Raw genomic sequence first — 27,116 nt, 5'->3', positions numbered from 1 at the left:
AAAACATAATGTCTCCAAATCACTGCGTCGTGAAAAATGCTGTGAAAAATAAAAATAAATAAGCACTGTAAGCAATATAAAAGCAACTTTTATAATCACAGGAGCTACAAAATATTCAAATTCTCATCTAGCTCCCGGTTAAAAAAACCTAGTACATGTAATTGCTTTTTAATAAAAATTCTGCCACTAACATGAATAAAAGTGGCCTTAAGTATGTATTATAATTCTGAGAGATCAGATAATTTTAATCTTAAGTGCAGCTTAACCAACTGTATCATATGTTTAGTTGGATGTTAGGCGGGCATAACAAAATCCCATGACAGCAAATTAACAACTTCAAAAGTTTGTTTAGGTGATAAGTAATTACTTTGCATTGGTTCATCTTATCAGCAAGTTATGGTTTGCCAATAAGGATAGATTATGCAAAAAAAGTTTGGTTGCTAAAAGTTCTCCGCATTGGCTCTTTTGATTGCATTTCTAAAAACTATGCTGTTTCTTGCAGCAGGGGAGTTACTGATGTTAGGATTTCTTCAGTTGTTACTGGTAAACCAGAAAATAAGTTTTGATTATTTGGTTTTTAGATGAAATATTGCTCTATTCATGTATTAAAAGCTTTTGTGACACCATTTCTTATTGAAATTGTTTAACACAGTGGATTATTAATTTTACTATCTTTACCCCCTTCTCCCAAAAGTTTTTTTTTTAATAAACAGAACTTGTCATTCTTGATACAATTTTAGAGTACAGTTGAGTCCCGACTTACACGAGGCATGTGTTCCAAGACCCCTCGAGTAAGTCGAAATTTCGCGTTGTGGAAAGAACGTATGTGTAAAAACTTTTATAAACTTACCCAATCATTTTAGACACTTGTAAACACCAACTTAAGTTAAAAACCATTTCTTAACTATACATTACTGTTTCTTACATAAAGAACTAAATTTTTATTTGTATTATAAAAAACATTTTATTCAACATAAAATACTGCTATGATGCGCATAATCAATGATAAAGAAAGACATAAAATAAACCAGTACAGTATGTAGTAAGAAAAACAAACGCCCTGTAGTTGCACTACAGTAGATCCAGTTAATGATATTTGTAACTTTAAAAAAGTGAAAATGATGATTTATGCTCCGTGAGCAAACCGTTATTCTAATATATTTTTAAATACAGTTGCTTCACTAGTTCTTTTTAAAACGTTTCCATCTATGGCAATACCCCTCTTTCTGGTTTCTTTAATTTACAATAAAAAAACAGCTTCCAATGTCATAATTTTTTGCATTTTGCTTGCATACTATTGCTCGGTGAACTTTTATGGATTTAATTTTCTTGACTTTTAATTGTACGTATGGAAAATTCACTCATACCTATTAGTTGTGCTACCCTTCAACGCATTTGTTAATTGAGCTTTAGCTTTTCGAGAAGCATTAGTCTTTCTTTAATTGTCAGAAACTTTCTCTTTTTCTTTCTATCTTCACCAACTTTAGATGAAACAGCGCTCTCTAGGTATCATTATATTTCACTAACTTTCGCATTTAGAATGAAAAAATAAATGGAAAATGTTAAGTAGTTGTTTGTATTAGAAATGTTCAGACTAGTACGGTGTGGGGTACTTCCGCTCTCAGTGATGCTAAAGGGATGAAGGTCCATTCACGAAACCTAATATTTAGTGTCATCGAAGCCCGTACTAATGCTCCCGCCGCTCCTTTCCAAAAAAATTCATGTTGCAGGCAAGCAATTTGCATCAGCAATAAAAAATTACTTACTCATGAAAAACTCGCGTTATAGCCATTTCTCGTAAGTCGGATCGCGTTGTAGCGGGATCCGACTATATCTAAATCAATTTCAAACCTTTAAAACATTTCATCTGAATCTGCCCACATCTGTTTAGATTTGATTAATAAGCTGATTGTTTACCAAAAACATAGTAAACTTCAAAGCTGGAGTTATCATGGCACTAACAATAATAAGCACAACTTGTCTGGAAAAATAAAATTCTCTGACCCGGATGAATGTGAATGGCATTGTACAAAACCTTTTTTTACTAACTTTTAAACAAATTATCAATTTTCAGGCCTCAACTGATAAAAATGTCAAACGATGGCATCTCACTTTTCCTCTATTGGTTTAACCAAGCAATGCCAGAGACTCGGCATTGAAAAGCATTATTTAACAATTAGCGACTTAATGGAACAAGCCAGGGTTTGGGGGAAAAAAGATTTAAATATCATTTTTTTCATTGATAATTACATTTTTGATTTTCAATACATTTTTGTGTTGTTTTGCAACATACATGACACAGTTTGTTAAATGGTATATTCTGATATTCTTTGGTATAAAAATACAGATTAACAGAAACCTGGATTATATGTACTAACAGCTAAGAGAATATTGAGATTGTACACTTCAACTATAAAACCACCAACTGAGTTTCAAATTTTGGTCAAATTTATTAATGTATATATTCCATCCTGGTTTAGAATAAAATCCAACCATACTAATAGAGACAGAGTTAAGCCTGCGTTGGAATTGAGTGGGGATGCAAATGAATTCACATTTTCGAGTCAGAGGGGTAAAATGGCAAGGGTGCAAGTCTTCAGTTACACAACATTAAGTATACGGGATAAAAAATAAAGGTAAAAACAAAATTATTGATTTCCACAATGTAGAATAAATGAGTAAAGTGTTATAGAAGCAAATGCAATTCAGATTTCGAAATGCATAAAAAATAAGAACTATGGGTAAAAACAGCTAAAATGCGTACATTTTAAGTCTATTTGATAAAATTCTGTGTTTAAGTATGTTCTAGAACTCTAAACCTGTGAACATTTGTCAGTTTCCATGAACTTTTGATACAAATATAGCTTAACAATCAAGAGTACTGTTTGACCACGGATGGTATGGAATTGGTAAACATCCAGTTAAGGCGACTCCATCTGAATGAGGGTAAAAATAAAAATTTCATGCGCGTATTCCGCTCATTTGAATGAGACTCTGCTTAATTTAGAGGCTAACATACATCTGCAAAATCTGACATCCCTGAAAACTAATAGATACTTCCATTTCCGCGTGTAAACCAGATGTTTGCCTTTCCATACAATCCGTTGTTAGACGGTAGTCAAATACTTGAAGTAGAACTGAATTTTCTGAAAAATAAAGGCAATGTTGATTATTTTATTGTATTAGGCTGATGAATTTTTACCCACTGGTTTTACTGTCAATAAAAATTTTTACTTTTTATGAACATACTGAATAAACCGACCAACAATAAGTCGAAAGTAAAATCTTTTTCTAATTGATTTGAAAAACAAAATGAAAAATATATTTATGGATCATTAAAAAAAAATATAAGGAAATCTTGAAACTTTTTCAGGACAAAACAAAAGCAATTTATACTAAGTTTTATGAAACAATGAGCTTTTAGAGATCAAAAGGAAAAAAAAAAAAGACCTTATAACTACAATAAAGCATTAGTAATTCATACTATTTATACAGAAAATTTCCTAGTTACAAAGATAAACTAAAACGATTTGAACATAAAATTTTTGCATAGTTGCCTACTAGGAGAAACCTCAATGTGTAAAGAGCATATGCTGTTTTGATAATAAATCTGTAAATTAAGTCTTATAATAAATTTCATAACTGCATGTAACATACTTGCATGTACAATTTTCAAAAACCTTTCTTTTTTCAAATTTAATTGCACTACTTGGTTACATTATAACTATTTTTTACAATAACCAGAAATACATTGTCTTCGGCAGTTCAAGTAAAATATTTTTAGAGTTATTCTAACTAACCATATTTCATAGCCAAAACAACTGATATGATTGTCAAAACTTGAAGAAAGCCTGAAAATAATCCTTGCATTCGAATTACTCAAGCTTTTCAGAGTTCTGCTTATTTTTTTTTTTTTTTTTTTTCAGAAGGAAGTCCTTTGACTTCAGAAATCTATCACTATCCTAAATGTTTCAGTTACATTTAGTTTTATCAAAATCCTCTTTAACTATAACAACATTTTGAAAACTGGGTTTGCTTGAATTAACTCAGATACAATTGGATAGACATTTTTGAATGGGCATAGGAAAAAGATGAGCATGCAAGTCCTCAACAAAAAATTAAGATATAGGAAAGGTTGTAAATAATGGTCAACACAAAGTTATTGATTTTTAAACAGTAGAATTGCATAGGAAACAGAAATGAACAAGTATTTTGAAAGCTGATGCAGTTGGATTTGACATAAATTAGGCCTGATGAGTAAAAGTGGGCAGGTATGCTTTTATTTATTAAGTATTTTGGGTATAAATACTGTCACAATTCAAACTAAACAGGTTGAGTAATTAACAAAAAAAGTTAAAATTCCTGTATTTTTAAAACATGATATATCTTACATCCTTTGTGGGCATCTCGGCTGGTAAATTCAGGTGTTCCATTATGGGCTTTCTTTGCATCAGGTAAGTTCTCCTTATGTTTACCATCACGCTCATATTTACATGCAAGTCCCATATCAACTAGATATACCTATAAAATTAACGAATTAGAAACAAGTCTTGTAAAGTGTGGATAATAAAAGAGTAAAACCTTATTTTGGAGAGATGTGAATTGTATTTGTAAAAATGCAATTGATTTAGCCTCATGCAATTGTTATTTTTTATATGAGAGTAACATGGAACTTCTTTACCAGTACAAGAAAATGGAGCTATGTGAAAATGAAAATGCCACTTTTCTGCTTTAAAGGCTTTTCAGCAACTTATGCTTTAAACCATGTAACACTTGTTAACTCAAATGTTTTTTGAAACTACAGTTGAGTCCCGACTTACGCGAGGGACGCGTTCCAAGACACATCACGTAAGTCGGAATTTCGCGTTGTGGAACAAGGTATGTTTAGTAATTTTTTATAAGCATACCCAATTGTTTCAGACGTTTGTAAACACCCCTCATATTGTTTTAAACCATTTATTAACTATATATTGCAGTATCTTTTACAAAGAACCGACTTTTTCTTTATTTTTGAAAAAAGCGTTATTATTTGACATAAAATCTTCAATTTAGCACAAAATCAATGATTGATGGGGTGATTATCAATGATTGATGAACTTAAGCAGTATGGTACTTACAGTATGTACACCACAGCATTATTATAGCACTGAACAGTATAGATATAGTAAATATATTTATAATTTACAAAAATTAATAAAGTTTATGCAGCGCGATCAGAATGTTATCAGTTGTCTGACAGCTCATGCACATCAGACAACTCATCAGAAGAAGAAAGAGTGGTGAGTTCATCTTCAGCTTTTTTAAGATCATCACAGGTTTTTTTCGGTGGATCTATCATCTTTATCAGAAAGGATGTTATCTTTGGTTGCTTTAGTTTTTCTTTCTTTAAGGCAAGTAAATTGTAAGGAGCAATTGCAGATGCAAGGAGATTAGCGAAGGTAATAGAGAGCATCATATTCTGATCATGCGTCTCCGACAGCTTTAGCATTTCTGTTGCGTGTATGCTCATTTTGTTAAGGACTTCAAAATTCAGGGAAAGCAACTCCTTTCCATTCTCTTTATCTTCGTCCTCACTTGCAGATTTAACAAATTCTGCAAGGTCCGTATCTGACGAAGCTTGGTCATGGCAGTCGATGAGCTCGTTGATATCCTCTTCCTTCATATCGGAGAACCCTTCTCCACCCAGGTGCTTCGCCAACTCCACTGCCTTTTGAATTGCTTCATGGTGAATGTCTTCAGGAGCAAAGCCTCGACAGTCATGCACGACATCCGGACAAAGTTTCTTCCAACTTGCATGCATTGTCTGTGTTTTCATGGTTTTAAATGATGTGCCTATGTTGTGCAGTGCAGAGGCAATTCTGTACTGCTTCTAGTACACTTTCAGGTTGAAATTTTCCTCCGTCCATTGCCTGCACAAGATTTTGGAGACACTCCCTTGTGTAAATGGCTTTAATAACGCCCTGATCCATAGGTTGGGTTAATGACGTCGTGTTCGGTGGCAAAAAACGCACTTCAACCCTTTCCTCAAGAAGGTTTGTTGCATGCCCTCCAGCATTGTCCATTTGAGGGCCTTGAAAGGCAGACCCTTGTCCTCAGATAATCTTTAACCTGAGGAATGAATGATTCGACAAACCATCCGTTCGTGAGGGATTTTGTAATCCAAGCCTTTGAGTTGTGCATCCAATGAACTGGCAGGGTGGCTTTGTTTTTGTTTTTCAAAGCCCTTGGATTTTTTGACTTGTAAATTAAAGAAGGCTTTAACAAAAAGCCAGCAGCATTGCCGCACATAACCAAAGTTGCACGATCATTATTAGCCTTAAACCCAGAGGCCTTTTCTTTGTCTAAAAATAAATACGTATGAGATGACATTCGTTTCCAGAACAACCCTGTCTCCTCCATATTAAAGACATGCTCAGGTTGATAACATATTTCCATAATAATCTTAGGGAAAACATTTTTTACATAATCTTCTCTTGTGACTTATTAACGGTTATTGCCGAGCATACTTTTACGGGAAACTGCACTCTTCTAAATTCAAAAGGATAGTCCACCTGTGATGATGTTCTTAAAAACTTCGTTTCTAGTTTTGAAAAAATGAAAGCAAAAGACAGAAACATTATTATTTGACTTGAGAAAAGCCTTGAAGAATCACGTGTAAAATAAAATCAATATCAAATTTAAAATTCACTATCGACCAAAAGTTGAGATGAAGTACTGAATAATGATTTGAATGGAGGAAAGCCTCCAAAAATAAGGGATTTAAACTTCAATGACAGGTTTTAATTTCACAGAAATTAAAGGGTTTTAATTAATTTCTCCTGAACTAATTGATATTTTGAAAAATCCTTTCTTAGTGGACACTTTCGTAATCATGTGGACATGCCTGCAAAATTTCAAGTCTGAGGCTTCAGCGGTATTGGCTGTGCGTTGATATATATATATATATATATATATATATATATATATATATATATATATATATATATGTTGATTTTTATATATTAAGATTTTAATGGGTTTTAAAACAAGACTGAGCATTTTGTTCATTGTATTGGTATTTGTTGTAACGGGATTTCCCTGTATAACTTACAGTTAGTTTCTTAGTGGCCTGAGATCAGCAAAAACCTAAAAACTGCATAACCACTTCTAAGTTATGCGGATCTTTCGACCATCCACCGTATTATGTCTGATATGTTACATAACTTGTTAAGACATTAAACATCAAATAAATTATTTTGCAAATATAAATTAAATATAATAGCTGAAATATTTTGTTGATAGCTTATCTTTTTCTTTCTTTTTCAATAGAAATACGAGAGACAGAATCAAGAAATTAACGGTTAAAAAGATATTTCTGGGAAACATTCATAAAAAATATTACACTTTTTTGTGGATGGGTTGAAATCCTTGAGATATACCTAACCAAAAGATGATTATGATGCAACTACAGCAATGCCATAAAAGAGAATGTCTTCATTTACTTTTCAGCAGAGAAACACTATATTGAGTTAAAATTAGGCACAATGCTTTAAATTTTTTGGCAAGTAAAAGTTTAAATTAGTAAATCTAAACATAAAAAATACCTGATTTTGGGTTCCCTTTTTACGCCCAAGCAGCAAATTTGCAGCTTTTATATCACCATGGATATAACCTTCACTATGAATGTATTCCAAAACATCCAGCTACATTAAAATAAATACAGTAAACATTTGCAGAAGAAGATACAAATTAAACATTAATAGAGCATTATAAACTTCATAGTTAAAATAATATTTTTCAAGGAAAAAATTTCTGTCAGCGTTACTTAATTGGATAAAGGATAAATAAATGCTGAGATTATAAAAGTAAAGATTTCTGGAACCAAAATATTTCTGTAGAGACAAAATGTTAAAGAACCCCGTTTAATCAAAGGTTTTCCCCAGATAATCTCGACTGATCTGTCATTGCCATTATTTTTACTAAGAAAAATTTTAAATAAATTAAATGGGAAGAATTTTCCAGTTTTTAATTTCATTTTAATAATCAATCTGTTAAATAGCAAAATTATATTTCTCAAAATCCGTTGAATCATTGCACATAATATGCATTCTATTGAATTTAATTTTAAGCATTTGTTTCGCATAAAATAATACAGAAGAAAGCTAGACATTGTACATTTAAATGACCATGTAGCAAGAACTTACTCTGCATAACATGTTGGTTTTTAGCATTTGTCAGTCTTTTGCAAGTTCTAAAACAGCTATAATTTTATAAACTTATTCTTTGCTTTTTATGAATGCCTGTGTCTAAACACGATTTTCAATAGTTAAGTTTACAATAAACATGGTTCATACTCGATTTGTATAAAAAAATTCCATGACTTTTTCGCGACTTCAACAAAAATTTTCATGACCTCGTTACACGAAGAGAATAGCAATATTTAATCTCAAACTTGTTAATTTTTGGAAATGAGCATTAGCAAAACATCTACATGAATGCCACAGCCTCATTAAAGCATTTACTTGTAATGGAAAAAAATATAAGTGTACACTTAAAAAACTAAACTGTTCTTACTTGTCTTCATCATATAAATTTAAGTAAAGTAAAAATGCAGTGAAACGAATATGATGATGCTTAAATGTCTGATTTTTTTTATAAACAGGCAGAATGATATTGAATGGGACAAAGGTTGAATGAATCATCACTAAGTTTTAATAAACTTGCTTCAAAAATTGCCTTTTTTTGTCAACGGTACATTTAATCATCCACGTAACTTGACAGTATTTTGGTTCTTTAAGGTAAAGCCACATAGTTTAGTTTTTTATGTTTCTAAACCAGATTTTTTTTTGAAAAACCATTCAGTAATGAATAAATTTTCTAATTAAAAAGTATACGTGTTTTGTTTACTTATTTGCACATTTTCAAATACATATAAATTCATAGGTTCAGAAATTCCAGAACATGTTTGATTCCCGACATTGAACTTAGCAGTTTGTTGCACGGATTAGTTTTGCGGACCGTACGTTGGACACTACTCTTTTAGAGTATTAGAATTCCTCTTTTTCTGTATTCTATCGCCTGACTAAAGATCTTTATTTTCTAAAACCTTCAACAAATTCAGATAAACTCTAATTATTTAATACTAAAGTTCTTACAAGTGATGGAATTGAACTCTGGTGTAATTGAATTGCTTTTTTTTTTGAGTGGGCGTGGCAAAACTAAGAACATGAAATTTCACTACTACAGAATATGAAACATAAGAAGTGTTGAAAATAACAGTAAATTCAAAATAAGTGATGTCCAAGCAGTAAAATCACATCGCAAAAAAAGGCAAGCAGCTGCGACAGAAGTGGATGCAATGAGATTTCAAAATTCAGGTTTGATTTTGGGATTGTTCAATTTTCCACTTTTAATAGCTTTTATGTGGTATACTGTTAAATCACTCAAGATTTCTAATGCTCATTTAGTTACTGTTACTTTGTCCAGGACATTTTTCCATGACTTGAAATAAATTTCCATTACTTACAATGAAAATTTCAATTTTCCATGACTTTTCCAGGTATGAAATTCGTTTATTTTTTTCCATGACCCGTACGAACCCTGAATAAAAACCCAGAGATAATACAAAATGCTTCTTAAATTTTTACGAGACATTTATGAACACTCACTTCTTAAATATGATGTAAAATCAGGATTCGTGATTTTTAAAAATATATTTCAAGGATTTGAAATATTAAATATGTTACATTAGAAACATGTACGATATTTTAAATATATAAACAAAAAAGAAAAAGAAGGAAAAAAAAACATACATATGAAAAAGATTAAGTGCAATAAGAATTCACTTTTACTTATTTAATACTTTATGTTTTCCACAGCCTCTTCAATAAAATCATAAGTCCAAGCTCGCTTTCCCACTAAAAGCTATGAAATAAATCTGAATAAATATATCCATGCAGTTTACTAATGAAATTCGGATAATTTTTCTAAATATTTCATAAATGATAGACTTCAGAAATATATTATTAATATGTAGTGTGAAAAGAGGGAGGTTTGTTTTGAATAAAATTAAAAGTTTGTTTTCTTATTGTATGTTTTTAGCAGAGGAATTCTATACTGAACAATTATTGTTCATAGCTATATTAGCGAAGAATTTTTATTCTGTTTTTCATTTAACTTCGGAATAACAGCAATATTTCAAGGTTTTGAAAAAATAGTTTATTTCTAAAGTATTGAAACAACACACACAGAGTGTGAACTCACTCATACATAGACAGGCATAGAGAGACCTAGATGGTTTAGTTAATCTAAGCCAAAGTTGTATACGCAAAATATTTTTTATTTAGAACAAAAAACACATTCTAATACTGTAAAATCACTTTAAATCATTTCAATTTATTTCATATGAAAATCACATGATTTGATCCATAATTTGATTTTAAGCTGTAACGAACCCTGTTAAACTGTATCTTATTTAATAGCAATGTACATTTATAACTTCGAGTACTTTCCAACAACTGTTTTACTGCTTTATAAATAAATTGTAAAATTGAAAGGAACATGAAATTTTAGAATCACAAAACACAGCTCTCAGAAAAGCAATAAAAAAGAAGCAACATGTATGGAGATAATGAATAAAATCATATTATTGAATGAGTAGCTGTTCCCACAAGGCTCTGCTCTTGTTATTAAGTTAAATAAAAAAACTTTTAGAGCAATTTCCCTTTCCACTCCAAAATGCAAAGATTCTGTTTTGTTAATTAAAATGTGCACACATAATTTTGTCAAAGGTCCAAACATATTCCATAAAGTAATAAAAAAAAAAAATCAAGATATAATGATAGCACCTGTCCGTAAAACTTCCAAAAAAAAAAAAAAAAGCTATTTATAAGCTATCTAATTTAAATACCCTTAGAATAATTCAAAATTGCTGTAGAAAAGCATTTAAATAAAATATGATAACTTTTAACTCTCCAATCCGAAAGAAACTGCCTATAAAAAATCAAAGAAATAGAAATATCACTAAACTTAGATTTATCATCTCAAAATATTTATAAACAAAACAAAAAATTATACAATAAAAATAAGTACAATATTTGTACCTGAAAAAAAAAAAAAAAAAATATTTGTTAACAAACATAAGATAGCAACAGTTAAAAATTTTAAATCATTAAGATAATATTTCCGATCATTTCCATACAATTAAAATCATGAGAAATACGCAGACGACAATCTATTACGATTTATCTTTCTTATTGTTGCATTAATAAAGCTATTTTTATTCGCTAAATTAATAATGATAATAAAAATAAATCAGCACCTCTTGGCGCGATTGGCGCAAAAATTGAACCAAAGCCTGTTTACATATGGATTCACATATATTCCAAATTTCAACCAGAACGTAGCATTACTTCTTGAGATAGGGCACTCACAATGGAAAAAAAGAACGGGCGATTGCGCTACCCCCTTTTTAGCTGTTGACACCAAAATAAAATCAGCTTTTATACCCACTAAGGGCTACTTGCCGATAAATTTTTCTTTCATTCCATTCATTATTTCTTGAGATACAGTAGTCACAATTGACGACAAAAAACGTTCTATAGCTCAACCCCCGTTTGAGTTATTGACACCAAAATTGAATCAGCACCTGTTCCTGTTACTGGCAACATATGGACCAAATTTTGTTTGATTCCGCCAGTTACTTCCTGAGGAATAGCAATCACGCGTAACTCAAAAAACGTCCCATTGCTCCACCCCCCTTGGTTGAATTCGCGCCAAAAACCAATGGGCACAAGTTCACATAGGGGCACATATGTGTTCCAAATTTCGTTCGATTTCATACGGTAGTTTTTGCTGTAGAGCGGCCACAAAAAACTGGTCACACACAGACGTGACACACATACACACACACAGACAGACAGACATTTTCCAAAAATAGTCGAAATGCACTCAGCACACCTCAAAACGTTCGAATCCGTCAAAATTCGAAATTCGAAAATTTGCACGAATCCAATACTTTCTTCTATATATTAGACATAGAAGAAAGTAAAAAGGTTGAAAATGATCATGTTACTTGCTATCTACTAGTACTTGCAGAGAGAGTAGATTTTTGACAAATGTAAGGTATTGGACAATGTGACCACAACAAGCAATCTTGATTGCTGAATCAGAATCAAGTGAAAATCTCCTAACCCAAAGAATGAAGAATTTTTAAAAAAATAGTAATATAAGAACAAAATGAAAATCTGTGCCTCTCCTGAAGAATAAGGTATTTATTGAAATATCTGTTACAGTTAGAGAAAGAAGGCAAATCATTCCCTCCCTCCACTAAGAAAAAAGTTTTATCATTAAAATATGCACTCCAGTTGAATACTGATCATTTGAAACTGCTCATATGTTTCTACCAATGAGAATCATGGAATTTATGAAAAACCGCATTTTCACAGTGCCGCTAATTTCAGTGAAGAGCAATACCAGGAAAATGACAACTTTTATAAAAAAAAAAGGAAAGTTTTTATGAAAAAACTTTCCTTTTTTTTCATTAATTTTATTGGAATGGTTTTGTAAACTATATTACTCATTATGCCTCATTCAGTGTAGCTTTGGGGGTCTTCGTGAAACAAACGTCGCTTCAAATACCAAAGAACATGAGTTTGATTCCCACTAGTGCTATGAGAGGTATTTCCTTTCTTTGTGCTAAAAATCTTTCTCGTGTTGTCTTATGTGTGAATAAGTAAAAAAGTTCAAAATCTTGAGGCAATAGCACTCCATCTTTCCATGGTTATTAACTATGGACGCATAAACAACAATGACAGTAGCTTTATAAACCTAAATTTCAGCTAAGCCAAAAAATATTCGAGCTAAAAACAAATAACTCCCGCTGTAATTAAGTTAGAGCATTGAAACAAATTACGTAGAAAGTGGAAAATTCTACCCTTCCAACGATATATAATATTAATGTATGCAAGTAATTTTTCACCCCCACATTTGGTAATTTACGGGGAAAATGGGCCTTAATTGGAATAAAAAACAAGTATTTATCTGATTTTTTTCGAATAGGTCTGCAAGCCTTTTCCGGACTTAAAGAAACAAACTGAAAACTTCGCCGAAGTCAACCGGTTAGTTCTCGAGTTTTGCCCCTTCAAACGCACAGAAGCATTTTGGAGATTTCATTTTATATTACGTAGAGATAAATATGTACCTTTTTACATGTGCTTATATAATCAAGGAAATACAAAAGTGAAATTAGGAAAGATTCTTTCTGTAATATAGGTTGTTAATACTTTTACATAAACATAACTTACTATAGCTAGTCCGATAAGACAAATGGTTTTAGTAGGAAACACACGTCCATTTTCATTCAGTATCTTTTGCAGGTCTTTGTCATATCTTTCAAGCACCATAAAACGATACTTAGAGCCATTGTACATGAAGGAGCCAGACCCATAACATGGAGACATTCCCAAGTATTTCAATTTGTTCTGCTTAATCCATTCAATCACTAGGAAGTTCAAAGGAAATAGAATTAATGAGCACTAGAGCCAAAAAAGATAATACATACATCAAAACCAAACATAAAGAGAATATAATTAATTATGCTACCTTATTATCTGATAGGTTTAACTAAAATTACTCATGAAACCCATCAGTTGTTGATGAAAAATAATTAAATCATTATCTACGAGCAATCTATATTCCCAGCTGTCATAGTTTGTATCAGAATTTGAAGCAGGAAACAATAGCTTTATATCCACTGGAAAGCTGAAGAAGTCAACTTTGGTATTCAGGGTTTATTAAAAGATATTTAAAAAAAAGGCAAATATTAGAATTTTTAAATGGTTAAAAGTTTGAAATTTTAATAAAAAATTAAAGAAAAGTCTGAATTTAAGACATAAGTCCGAAGAATCTGAACTGGAAATACAGTAAACTCCCGATTATCGGCGTTTAGATTATCTGCGTGTCCTTTCACATTTTTTTTTTTGAAACTTATGATTGTTTTGTTGTTCGCTTTTAGATTTTACATATAATTTTTATATTTGATGTTATTAGATGCAATATAGTAATGTTTTTAGTGAAAATTTAAATGAATGTGTGAGTGTTATTAATATTTTTTATCTATTGCATACACTAAGTACCTACCTTTTTACCAACTGTTTGGATTATCCGCGGTTTTTGCTTATCCGCACGGTATTCACGGTTATTGTGCCACCCTATTCCGCGGATAATTGGGAGTTTACTGTAAAAAATTTATACTCAAGACTCGAGATGAAAATAGTCAGGAAAAAAAATCGGAAAATTTCCAAAAGAGAAAACAGAAAAAAAAAAAACATTTTTTTTACCCCCGAAAGGGTTTATTTCTACTTTGGAAAAATTGAAAAAATAATTTTTTTCAACTTTTCAGGAAGTTATAATTGAAATTTTCAGCAAAAAGTGATTAGAAATTTCTTATACTTAAAAATTCTGATGCAATTTCCTCCCTTCACCCCTCCTTGTATGTTAAAATACTGTCTAACTTTCATAATGCAAGTTGTTGTATGATAATATAATTTGCATATAGCACAAAAAAACATTTAAAGTAAAACAGAGGTGCAACTGCTAGAAAATTTTCATTCAAGTGCAGCAAGTCCTTTAATCAATTCTATTCCCTATAAAGCAATTGGTAAAGAGAGTCCAACCTTATGTGTAGTTTAGGGTAGACATTTAACTCTAAAACAGGCCATACAGTGTAATAAATTTGATTGAGGTCTAGCGAGTAGAGCGTCGACTCTAAAGACAATATCATGTCAAAAACAATGCGCCTTGCAATACTCATCTTTTTGGCTGTATGAACTGGTGTAGAGTCAAATTGAAATGTCCAGTCTACATTGCTGAGCTGAAGTGCTCTTAGGTCCACAGAAGTACAACAGCTTCTAAAATGTCCTTCTGGTACACTTTTTATTCATTTTATAGCCCTCGTCCACATTAAAAAAAAAAAAAAAAGATTTTTTGATGCTTGTGCTGATCTATCACAGACAAAGCCCGACTTCGGCTTTTGGCTATGTTTTACTAAAATGTTCACTATTTGTTTTTGTACACTTTTTGGACATCGACTATAATTTCTACTCCACTTGAAGCGACATACCGCTTCAAATACTGTTTGTCGAGGCACAACAAGCAAACAAACTGTCATTCTATTTGCTTTAACAACTTTAAAATAGCAGGTCTTTTGCTTAAAATTGTAAGAAAACCGAAAAACAACACATAAACTAGGAGATACACTCTAAATTATTTTCTAATAAAGTGAGAGACAAAAATGAATAAGACGCTCATTAAATTACTTTTCCATTCAATGATGCAATATTTGTCCAAGTTTTTTTTTGCCGCACCTTGTATGCTGCCCTGCCAAGCACAACAGTGGAATCTGCAGTTGAGCTCAAGCAGAGAGATCGTGTTTTAAAGTTTGGCTCTTCCACATATTTGATTCAGGTCTTTCTCTTTTTTTCTTCGGAATTTATAAAAAAAAGTTTCTGATGACCCTAAAGCATTTTCTTTATGAAGTAAAATACGAAACAGAGAAAAATTCGTTATAATAACTCAGTTTGTTTCAATTCAAAAGTGTAGGTATGACTACTTTTACTACTGTGCTAATCACGGCTGTTTGAATAAACTGAAACTCCAGTTTAAGTTCTGATTCAGCTTTAGAAACCATTACACAGTTTTGGTTTGGGGTTTCTGTGGGAAAGGAAAAGAAAAACCAATTTAGTTTTGATTTGGACTTAGACTGGATTGGAAAAAATCAAAACTCAATAGCTTTTATTTTCAGACAGTAAAGTTACATTGTAAGGAAGGGAAATCATACTTATTTTTCTTTGAAACAATATCAATCATGTTCGAAAGTCAAAAATTATAATTATTATTTTAAGTTTCAAAGGCAATCAAAAATCGAAAATATAATTGTTATGATTAGACACATATTACTCATTATTATTGGTTGAACGACAACTTGACTTATTTCTCGTGTTTGATCAAGAAAGCTCTCACTTATATAACAAATAAGGTTTTTTTTCCTAAAAAAACTTAACTTTTATGTGTATTTCTGTCAAGCAGAAAAAGATGTGTAGATTTTTTAATGTTTAACCCTTTATACGAGGGTAAATCAAATACAAACGGTAATGTTGTTATTCTTCTTAAAATGCACTTTCTAGCCAGATGATGTTGTGTAGAACAGATGTTTGGTTTATGAGTAGTGGGGAACCGGCAGGTGAGCGTGCTGACTCGTATTTAACAGTTAGTACAGCAATGACCAAGCAAGAGGTACCTTCGGCTGTTGGGCAACGGATTATCATAAGTTTTTAACCAATGAAGGCATTAAACCGTCAGAAATTTTTACCTGTTTGAAGGCACAGTTTGGAGACAATGCACTATCTCAGAATCATGTGTATGTGTGGGAGAGAATTTAAAGGCAGACGAGAACGAGTTGAAAATGAACGTCATAATCGATGCCCAAGATCAAGTCTCACAGATGAACAACCGTAAGATTAGACATCTTATCAAAGATGATCCCCGATTAACTGTTGAAAAAATTTCATCACAAGTGGGTGTAAGCTATGGAAGTGTTCAATCCATAATCACTGATCAACTTGGTTTCAGAAAAAAGTGCTTGATGGGCTCCAAGGTTATCGACTGCGAATCAAAAACAGGTCAGGTCAGAGATCGCTAAAAGGTTTATGAATAGTGTTATATCCGTGCCTGAGGTGTGCCGAGCGTGTTTAATTAACACGGATGCAACAAATACGAAAAATGGGTTTATTTACAAGACATAAATTATGAGCTGTTACTTTACACCGACGGATGCAATCGCCATGTTCTCGACATCACAAAAGCAGTCCGGCTGTTGCCAACATACTTTTGCTATATCAACATCTCCCTCTTTTAGGACATGACGTAGTCCTTGTAGTTTTGAGGCAGTTTTCAGGCTCTTTGTGGTCTGGCTCTGTTTGGTACTGCCGATACAGATGGATCAGCTCTCCCGGTGTCAGATGAAAAAGAAAACTCACTCAGGAGAGATTCATCGATTTCTGAACGGTCCGCAATAAGGAAATTGAACCACGTGTCCTGATCAGGCTGTTCTGTGGTTCTGAACTCTTCAGTTAAAACACTGGAGTTAGAACGTGTTACTGTGTCGTCATACCGGAGGCGTAGCTGATTAGCATGGGAACGGATGAGTCGTACTCTGTCATTTAATTTGAGAAATACGTTGTAAAGTACATTCCCTTTACGTTCGATTATTTTCCCTGGTTCCCATTTCCAGGTGTTATTTAGGTACACTTTAGCATACACTAAATCGCCTTCCTTGAAGTTTCTATTTTCTGCACATTGGTGCCTGTTAAATTGAGAATTTTGCTTTTCATTGATCCTGGCAGCTGTATTTTCAGATGGACGAACCAAGTCCAAGACAGTTCTTGATTTTCTTCCCAGCATCAACTCGGCCGGTGATTTGTTTCCAATGTATTTATTTGGTGTATACCTGTAAGTGAACAAAAATGTATTTACAGCTGATTGAAGGTCCTCCTTGTTGAATTTTCTTAATTCCTCTTTTGAAAGTGTCTACAAATCTCTCTGCTTGTCCATTTGATTGAGGATGATAAGGAGGTGTTGTACTTTGCTGAATACTAGGGATGCACCGGATATCTTGCAACTATCCGGTATCTGGCCTATTCGGCTGATTTTTTAACTATCCGGAACTATGAGGTATCCGATCCGGTAAGCGACTCCGGATCCAGATATCCAACAGTTTTTTGCAGGATATCCGGGCAGTTATCGGGTAAAAATGTGTGAAATATCCGGGGTTGATGTGGGATTATCTGGTACGAAATGAGGGTTTAATTTTGAATTTACTTCTGCAAAAATTCCAGTTAAAGCTTTCACTGTTTCATAACCTTTTCGATGAAGCTTTCTCTTTTAATTGCTACTTCAAAAACAACCATTCCTCTTCTTCAAACTTCTGTTTGTAATGAAAAATCTAAAATATTCCCCTGCATTGATAAATAAAGATTCTTAAGTGTATATTGCATGAAATGAAGCATAAGTCTAAATGTCATATTCAACGCCGATCTTAACTTGAGTCCATTGGAAATTTTAGAATGTTGAATAAAGTAATAATAGCTTTTCTAACAATAATTATTTTAACTAAGACTTTCAACTGATATTTAGCATTTAAAATAGACAGTGAATATAGCAGTAAGAAATAACAGCTATAAGTTATTGCTTTAATTTCTTCTTTCTAATTTTTTAATTGTATAATATTTTTAATAATATATTTAAGAATTTAATTTGTATTTTTTAAGAATATGTATTTTTATTTTTTCTAGAACTAAAGTAAAATTTAAGTTTATTGTTCAAATATCAATTTATAAATTCATTTAAGAAAGATTGAACATGTTTAGCATATTTTTTAATATTATATATAAGATGTTAATTTGCATCATTAAGAATGTGTAACTTTATTTTTTGGAATTTAGTAAAATTTCAAGTTGATTATTTAAGAATTGGTTTATAAATTTATTTTTAAAAGCGTGAACGTGTTTAACACGACTCTTAATAGTTTGTTTAAAATGTTAATTTGCATCATTTACAAATGTGAATCTTTATTTTCTGAAATTAAAGTGAAATTTTCAGTTGATTATTTAAGTATAATTCAATTTATGTTTAAAAAAAAAATTGTTAACATGTTGAGAACGACTTTTAATAATATATTTAAGATATTAATTTGCATTTTTTAATAATGTGAATCCTTATTTTCTGGAATTAAAGGGAAATTTTAAGTTGATTGTTTAAGCGTAAGTTTATTAATTTGTTTTTAAAAAGTGAACGCGTTGAGAATGACTCTTAATACTGTATTTAAGATGTTAATTTGCATCTTTTAAGAGAGTGAATCTTTGTTTTCTGGAATTAAAGTAAAACTTTCAGTTGATTATTTTAGCATAAGTTTATTAATTTGTTAACTGGGTTGCCCACCTAGGAGGAGGGGTGTTTTAGGGGCATTTTCTCTTTTTTTGGGGGGCTTTCTATTTGGGAGGTATTTATGATTTTTAGGGGGTGGGCCCTTGCTCTTAGTGGGGCACCCCTGTATTTAAGATGCTAATTTGCATCTTTAGAGAAAATGTACCTTTATTTCTGGAATAAAAATAAAACTTTAAGTTGATTATTTAAGTTTATTTATTTATTTTTTGAGTCAAACTGGCCCTGTTTTAATATTTTCTTTTTAACTTGTATGTTAGAAAAATTTTACATGTGTATTATCTGTAATAAAAATGATTTCAAAGCAAAGTTTTATTTTTTGTTATTTCTAAATTGAAAACAAGAAAATATTACTTTATGATGAAGTTTAAAAAAATTTCTACATGTCATGCAAATCTAATAACAAATACAACTCATTATACGACCTTTAAGATTTCAACTATGAATAATTAAAAGTTTAAACCATGTGTACATTACATACAGAATTAATTTTTGCCGAAAGTTGGTCTCTTTCGAAAAAATCTGTCGAAATAAAACAATATTTTAATGTTTCATTTTATATATAGCACAATTCCTAAATTAAAATATAGAGGCTCTAAAAAAGTACATTTGAATGTACTTAACATGTTTTTAAAGAAATGATATGTGGAACAAGTTTGATTTATTGTATCGAAATGCCGGATATCCGAATCCGGCAGGTAAGGGGGCATCGGATATCCGGTATGCGGCAAAATCACTATCCGGTGCATCCCTACTGAATACCATTTTGTTTACAAAAATGATCAAAAAGATGACTGGTGAACTGTTTACCGTTGTCTGAGACTATTGTTTTCGGTACTCCATATCTGGCACAAGTTTCTTCCATAAATTTTACAGTTGCCGGTGCAGAAATAGATTTTGTCGTGAAAATCTCTGGCCATTTGCTATGTGCATCGATAATAAGCAGGAAATAATAACCTTCTATAGGCCCTGCATAATCGACGTGTACTCTTTCAAATGGTTCTTTTGCTAATGGCCAAGAATGCAGTAATGTTTTGGTGGGTGATTTTCTAGAAATTTGGCATGGATGACATCTCTTAACGTAATTTTTGATGTCTTTATCCAAAGAAGGCCAAAATGCATAACTTCTAGCATATGATTCCATGTGTTCCATTCATGGATGTCCATTATGCAGCTCTTTTAGAATTCCGCATCGGAATTTCTCTGGAATAAAGACGCGTTCACCTAACATTAGGCATCCTTTTACAACTGAGAGGGACTCTCTTCTGTTAAAATATGGTTTCATTTCTTCTGGAATTTTATTTTTCTGAGAAGGCCAACCATGTTCAAGAAATTCTATTACTTGTTGAGCTATTTTATCTTTTTAAATTTCAGTCTGAATAAGCTTGTGTGTTATGTTCACTGCTTCAACTGAGTTATCCAAAATTTGATTTACTGTTGTTTCCAAATGAACTGAAGCAATGACAATTTCTTCCTCGGGTTGAATTTTTGAATTAATTAGTCTTGATAAAATGTCTGCGTAGCCGAAAGAATCAGTGGAAATATATCTAATTTTGAAATTGTAGGCCAATAATGTGCAAGCCCATCTTTGAAGTCTGTTTGCAGTATGGGTTGGAATGCCTTTTGGTGATCCAAAGATGCGTAAGAGAGGTTGGTGGTCAGTTTCTAGGGTAAATTCTCTCCCATATATCATCTTATGGAATTTTGTTACTGCAAATATTAATGCAAGTCCTTCTTTTTCTATCTGACTGTATTTTTGTTCTGTAGCCGACAAAGTTCTTGAAGCGTGGAAAACAGCTTTTCTGGAACCGTCTGGAAATTCATGATATATAGTATCATGGCTGCATTTTCTTTGGATTTGGATGGAGACCGTTGCCATCAATTATGTGACCCAAAAATTCAATTTTCAGTAAAAATAGTTGACATTTTTCTGGACGAACCACAAAATCGTAATCTTGAAGCCTTCCAAAAAGTTCATTTAATTGCTTTTTATGCTCAGAAGCAGATTTGCTTGCAACCAATATGTCATTAAGATAAGCACTTGTGTTTTTAAGTCCAGAAATCATTGCATCAATAATTTTCTGAAATTCTCCATGTGCTTGTTTCACTCCTAGGGGTAATCTGTTAAACTTATAAAGTCCTCTATGAGTGTTTATAGTGAGCAATTTACCCGAATCTTCATCTACTTCAATTTGAAAATATGCTTCAGATAAATCTATCACACTGAAAATGCAATTTCCAGCTAAGTTTGCAAAAATATCATCTGGAACGGGTAACAGGTGCTTGTTCGTTTCCAGTGCATCATTCAGTCCTATTGAATAATCAGCACATATTCGTAATTTCCCATTTGGCTTCTTGACGACTACGGTAGGAGCTGCCCATGCTGAATAATCAATTGGCGAAATTATTCCTAACCTTTCCAATCGATCAAACTCTTCTTCAATTTTGGGAAGTGCAGGTATAGGACACTGGTCTCTTGTTTCTGAATACTGGTCGAACACTTTTCTTTAATTGTAGTGTCACCTTGGTTTTTGTACAGCGACCTAATTCTGTTGAAAATACTGCAGGAAATTCCTTCATAAGTTGCGGGGTAAAATTAATGTCCGGAACTGAGCGAACACTGCAACATATACTTGAAATCGGAACGTCCCACAAATCAAACAGTTCGATCCACTGAATTCCAAATAAATTAAGATTTTGTGCTTCTGTTACGAAACAAGTCCCAGTCTTCGTAGTGTCATTTATTGTTATTTGACAGTCAAATTTATGGGTTAACTTGACGAGATTTCCAGATGCATTGTTGGCGGAAAATGCTGTTTTGTTCGCCGTTGGTTTTCCTATTTGTTTCCACGTATCTTCGGAAATAATAGTAATGTCAGAAGCTGTATCGAATTGAAGTTTGACCATTTCATTATTTATTTGCACGGAAATGTATTTTCTTTTATCTTCAACAGAAATTTCATTTATGGCAAAAACTGCTTCTGTATTAGGCGAAAAATATTTCCCTTTCTTCTTCCGTCCAGCCGCAGTAGCTTGGCGTCTGCTGTTACAATATCCATCTTTATGCCCGATTCTGTGACATTTTTGGCAATGATGTTTTGAATAATTACAATTCTTTGCAAAATGCATTTCACCACAAAACCAACAAGGATATTTTGGCATAATTGGATTATCATTACGTGGATTTTGCGATGATTCACCAAGCTTTGCGCTTTTCTTTTTATCAAACTTGGAAGCAGACGATCTTTTGTTGCGGGTTTCTTGAAATTTTTCCTCGCCAAATTTTGCTAATTCATCATTTGAAATTTTATTAATTGATGATTTTGCTGAACTGCACTGTTGTACCATGGCTGCATCTTCTTTTAATGAAGTGAAAGTTTGGCATTCTTCTACGAGTTTGCGAATGTCAACTGGTGATGTAGGGGATTGTTTATCCATTAATTGTAACAGTCTAGCACGAATTTCATAATACTTTGGTGCGTTTAATCCACTTATGAAAATTAGGCATTTGAACTGTTCGATGTCCAGTTGATTATATTCAATATCCTCGCAATTTTTATTTACAATGCCTGCATATGAGGCGAAATCATCGAAGTCTGATTTTTTTATTTGAAGATAGTTGTATCTTTTGTCAAATACTGACTGTTTAAGACTAAGAATAGATTTCAATTGACTCACTGTATCAGCAAATGTTACATCTTTGACTTTCTTTGGAAGAATGTAGTTGACATATTTATTATACGACGGTAGATCCAATTTCCTTAAAAGTAACCTAACTTTAGCGGCGTCATCCAATTTAGCTGCATCGGTATTGAAAGTTTCTTCGTACCGTGCGTACCACTTATCGAATGTTAGTCCGCGATCTGCGTCGTAAATAAAGTCACTAATACCTTTCGCCAATGTTTCCATTAAAAATTCAACATTATCAACTCCATTGGATGCTGTAGTTGCTGATGGGCCTTGATGTTGGCGAAATGCTTCTTCCAAAAGTTCCAGCCGTTGATTTGTTGTAAATGCTAGCTGTGTTAGTTGCTTCAGTAATTCATCAGTGTTAGCCATTTTTTTATGCTTGCCGAATTCTATTCAATTTAATAGTCCATAATTCGTGAAAATCCTCGTCGCCACTTTGCTTATATCCGTGCCTGAGGTGTGCCGAGCGTGTTTAATTAACACAGATGCAACAAATACGAAAAATGGGTTTATTTACAAGACATAAATTATGAGCTGTTACTTTACACCGACGGATGCCATCGACATGTTCTCGACATCACAAAAGCAGTCCGGCTGTTCCCAACATACTTTTGCTATATCCAACAAATAGATTTCAGCAAGAAGGGGAGGCATTTTCAAAGCGCATAGTGACATGTGATGAGACGTGGGTACATCACTATACCCCCCCCCCCGAATCCAAAATGGCCAGTATGGAGTGGAGAAAAAAGAACAAAGGTTGCCCAGTGAAGGCCAAAACTCGTCTCTGCTTGAAAAGTCCTAGCAACCATTTTTTTCAAATCTAAGGGAATTTTATTGATAGATTTTCTGCATGATCGACGTAAGGTGAATGCAGCTTACTACTGCCAGTTGCTACGGTCAGCAAAAGCCGCCCAACTAAAGGAAAGATGGGACATGCCCATCAGAAATGAGATACTCCTTCGTGACAATGCCAGGGTTCACACTGTGGCTTTGACAAGAGATAATCTGGAAAAAATGGGCTGAGAAACTTTCGAGCACCCTCCTTATAGCCCTGACTTATCCCCCTGTGACTATTTTTTATTTGCCCGTATGAAAGAATCGCTGGGAGGACAGCGATTTTGAAGCAATGAAGAAGTCAAGGAACACCTGCGCAATTGGCTTTACACCTGCCCTCAAACTTTCTATGACTAGGGAACAAAAAAACTTCCAAATCGGTGGCAAAAGTGTTTGGATCATGCAGGAGACTATATTAAAAAATGTTAAATAATTTATGAAAAAGGTTATTCAATAAAGATATGAAAAAAAAAAAACCCGTTTATTTTTGATTCACCCTCGTATGTTCCAAGAAACAGAGCTATTAAGAAACCCTATTTTTATTAATAAAAAAAAATCAATTTTTCCATTTTTTCCTGAAAAAAGTTTTTTTTTCCACCACTTTAAAATTTCCGGAAATTTTACATCTCTAACTCAGACTTAACAAATACTTGTACAATGGGGATGACTTTGACACAAAATAAAGATTGTACCAGAGTGTGCCCCATTTGTAACAACTGACACTGAATAAGTATTCGTCATAGTAATTTTAAATATTCACATTCATCTGTTCCTTACTTAAGTCCTGAAAATTAAATTCAAAGTTTGCAGTTCAGGGGGTAAAACTGACTGGAGGGTCAAAAATACTGACTTTACTGACAAAAATTTAAAAAATACTGACTAAAATTTAAAAACTTAAACTTTGGTGTAACAAAAAAGAGTGTCATACTTAGTGAAATAGATGCTAGCTTTTTTTGAAAAGTACAGCAACATAATGTAAAGCTTATTTGGTACAAATTTTGACTTAAAGTTGTGAGTTTAATTTTCATCCTTACTGAATAATGAGTAAAAATTTTCTGAAACTAGGAAAATAAATTTAAAAAACTTGCAACAGCTCAAGGTATTACTAAATGATTAACAGCAGTGTTTCACTCACTGGAAAATACAACTTTAAAAATTATTCTGATATTGAGAAAAAAATTTTAAGAGCATTTCAATGATGATAAAATGCAGAGTATAATAACAATGTAAAGCAGAATTATTAATGGTTGTATAAATTAAAAGATAAAACATCCAGGCAATGTGTTTATGCAGTGAAAACAGATCATATATAGTCTGGAAAATCTGCAAATAAATTGGTAAATACTACTTTATACACACAGAGGTTAGTATATAATGTGTTCTTGTGTGTATTTATCATACACACAATGCATTTTAAAATATTGGGGGTGTGAGCAATGGGACTGTAGTGTATAAAAAATACAGTAATTTTTTTATGATTCTTGAGCTTTACTTTTGTTAAGTATGTAAAGCAATTTATTATACTATTTTCAAAGCTCACTCTTGCATTTATGTACTTAAAGAGAAAGTATCAGGAAGTAAAACTGTTTGGAAGGTCAAAAATACTGACTTTAGTGACCAAAATTCATTAAACGCTACCTAAATACTAAATTTTTTTAAAAAATACTGACTAACTTTCAAATAATTATCAACGATATCATGCGCTGTAAAATGGATACTTGTTTTATTAGTAATGTATGGCAACACCTAATTTGCAATGTAAATAAAATGTTGACTAAAAGATTGATTGATGGTTTCCCTTCATTTTTATTCAATCAACCAATCATCAACTTTCATCAATGTCTACTCTCTAAATATTTGAGACAAAAAATTAATTTTAGCATAGTAAATTTCTTAAAACAAAGGATTTAAATTGGCATTAATATTGAAGCATTTTAAATTTCTCAAAAAAACCCTTAAAATAGCCAAATTTGAGAAAGATTTTTCGTATGCCATGCTCTCTTTAAATAAGTGTGTTCAAAACAAATCTCCCTTTTACTTTGAGATTTATACCTTTCTTTCTATTTTCTCACAGTTGCATATGCTTAATTTTTGAGCCATGGTGAAAAATAGAGAATGATGAACCCTCTCCAACATTTTTAGAACAAGTTTTTTTTCCAATGATGGGGAGGGAGGGGGGGGGGGCAATCAGACAGACCAACAAACACATTTTCCTATCTCAATATCTCGCTCTCAATATTTTTATTTTGCAGCATTCATTAACTTATTTACTTGACAATTATTTATTTTAAAGATTTTTTTACAACAGTCTAAGCATATATTTGGTTTATCTTTTGTGGAAAGTAGACAAAAAAAAAAAAAAGCTAACAGCAAAATATTCTTAATAAAATAATGCAAACTTTTCCAGGTTGGCAAAATTGGGTTGCAGTTTTGGCAATGGCTCACTTTTTTGGCATTTTATAAAGTTTATCAAGAAAACAGGAAAAATATCACGGCCGATATTTTTCTTAAAATAAAATTGAATTCTTCGGGCAAATTTTCAAAAAAATACTGACTTTACAGACCAAATTTTGAAAAAAAAAAAAAAAAAACTGACAAACACTGACCAAGATTAAGAATACTGACTTGTACTGACCAGTTTTATGCCCAGCACTTACATTTTTCTGGTTTGGCAATTTTTTGATAACAATGCATCTCAACAAACAGTGGTCCATTTCCATGATGTTCCTAGAAGATTCAAACTCAAATAAATAAAACTACATACATGTGCTATGCATTAGAAGTTAATAACAGCATTAAAAATGAAATATTTATGAATTTAAAGTCTAGTTTAACATAGGTAAAGGAGGTTTTTTTTGGTGGTGACTTATTAGAGCAGACAAAGGTACAGTTGGCTCTCTGTTTAAGGATTTTCAAGGGGCCACAAAAAATTGCCCTTAAGGGGTCTAAGGTCTCTTAACCTTCAAAATTTTCAATTTTCTGGAAAAAATATATGTTATGCATAATTTAATTCTGAACAATTTGATACCTTATTTATTACCATACGCAAAAAAATTTCAAGTTATCGTGAAAATGCGTAAACTTTCCCCATAGAGATTTATGTTTACAGCAGTTGTTTAAGCCTCTTTTTCTCAAGTGCCGGTTTCTCATTTTGCGCGCATGATATCTTTGAAAGTTTCTTATGTATTTCCGTAAAACTTTTTGTGCATGCTTTTCCGGTTTATTTTTATGATCTGAACCTAAATTTATTTGTTTTTTTAAAATGATTTAATTCTTTTTTGAAATTTTATAAGTTAATGTCAAAATTTTGGGGGAAAATATTTATTATTTTTTTAAATATTAACTTTTATTTTTAGTTAAAATTTAGGTTCAGATCATAAAAATAAGCCAGACAAACACGCATAAAAAGTTTTACGGAAATACAGAAGAAACTTTCGAAGATATCATGCGCGCAAAACGAGAAACCGGCACTTGAGAAAAAGAGGCTTAAACAACTGCTGTAAACATAAATCTCTACCAGGAAAGTTTACGCATTTTCACGATAACTTGAAAAGTTTTTTTGCGTATGGTAATAAATAAGGTATCAAATTGTTCAGAATTAAATTATGCATAAC

At 32.2% G+C, this 27,116-nt stretch overlaps 1 protein-coding gene across 1 annotated transcript; it reads right to left on the bottom strand.

Annotated features, from left to right (window-relative positions):
• Nucleotides 1–19: 19 nt before the first annotated feature.
• On the bottom strand, nt 20–26,229 carry LOC129233943 (serine/threonine-protein kinase VRK1-like; the record flags this gene model as incomplete). The annotated part of the gene is made up of 5 exons (XM_054867861.1): nt 20–39; nt 4,392–4,521; nt 7,584–7,682; nt 13,284–13,480; nt 26,160–26,229. Coding segments are annotated over 5 exons (516 nt in total), but the record flags the coding sequence as incomplete, so codon positions are not given.
• Between the last annotated feature and the right edge of the window lie 887 nt (nt 26,230–27,116).

Source organism: Uloborus diversus, unplaced genomic scaffold (genome assembly GCF_026930045.1).
Source record: "Uloborus diversus isolate 005 unplaced genomic scaffold, Udiv.v.3.1 scaffold_824, whole genome shotgun sequence".
NCBI classification, from domain to species: Eukaryota; Metazoa; Arthropoda; class Arachnida; order Araneae; family Uloboridae; genus Uloborus; species Uloborus diversus.
Note: the sequence above shows the minus strand (reverse complement) of the source record. Positions and strands in the feature narration are given on the sequence as shown.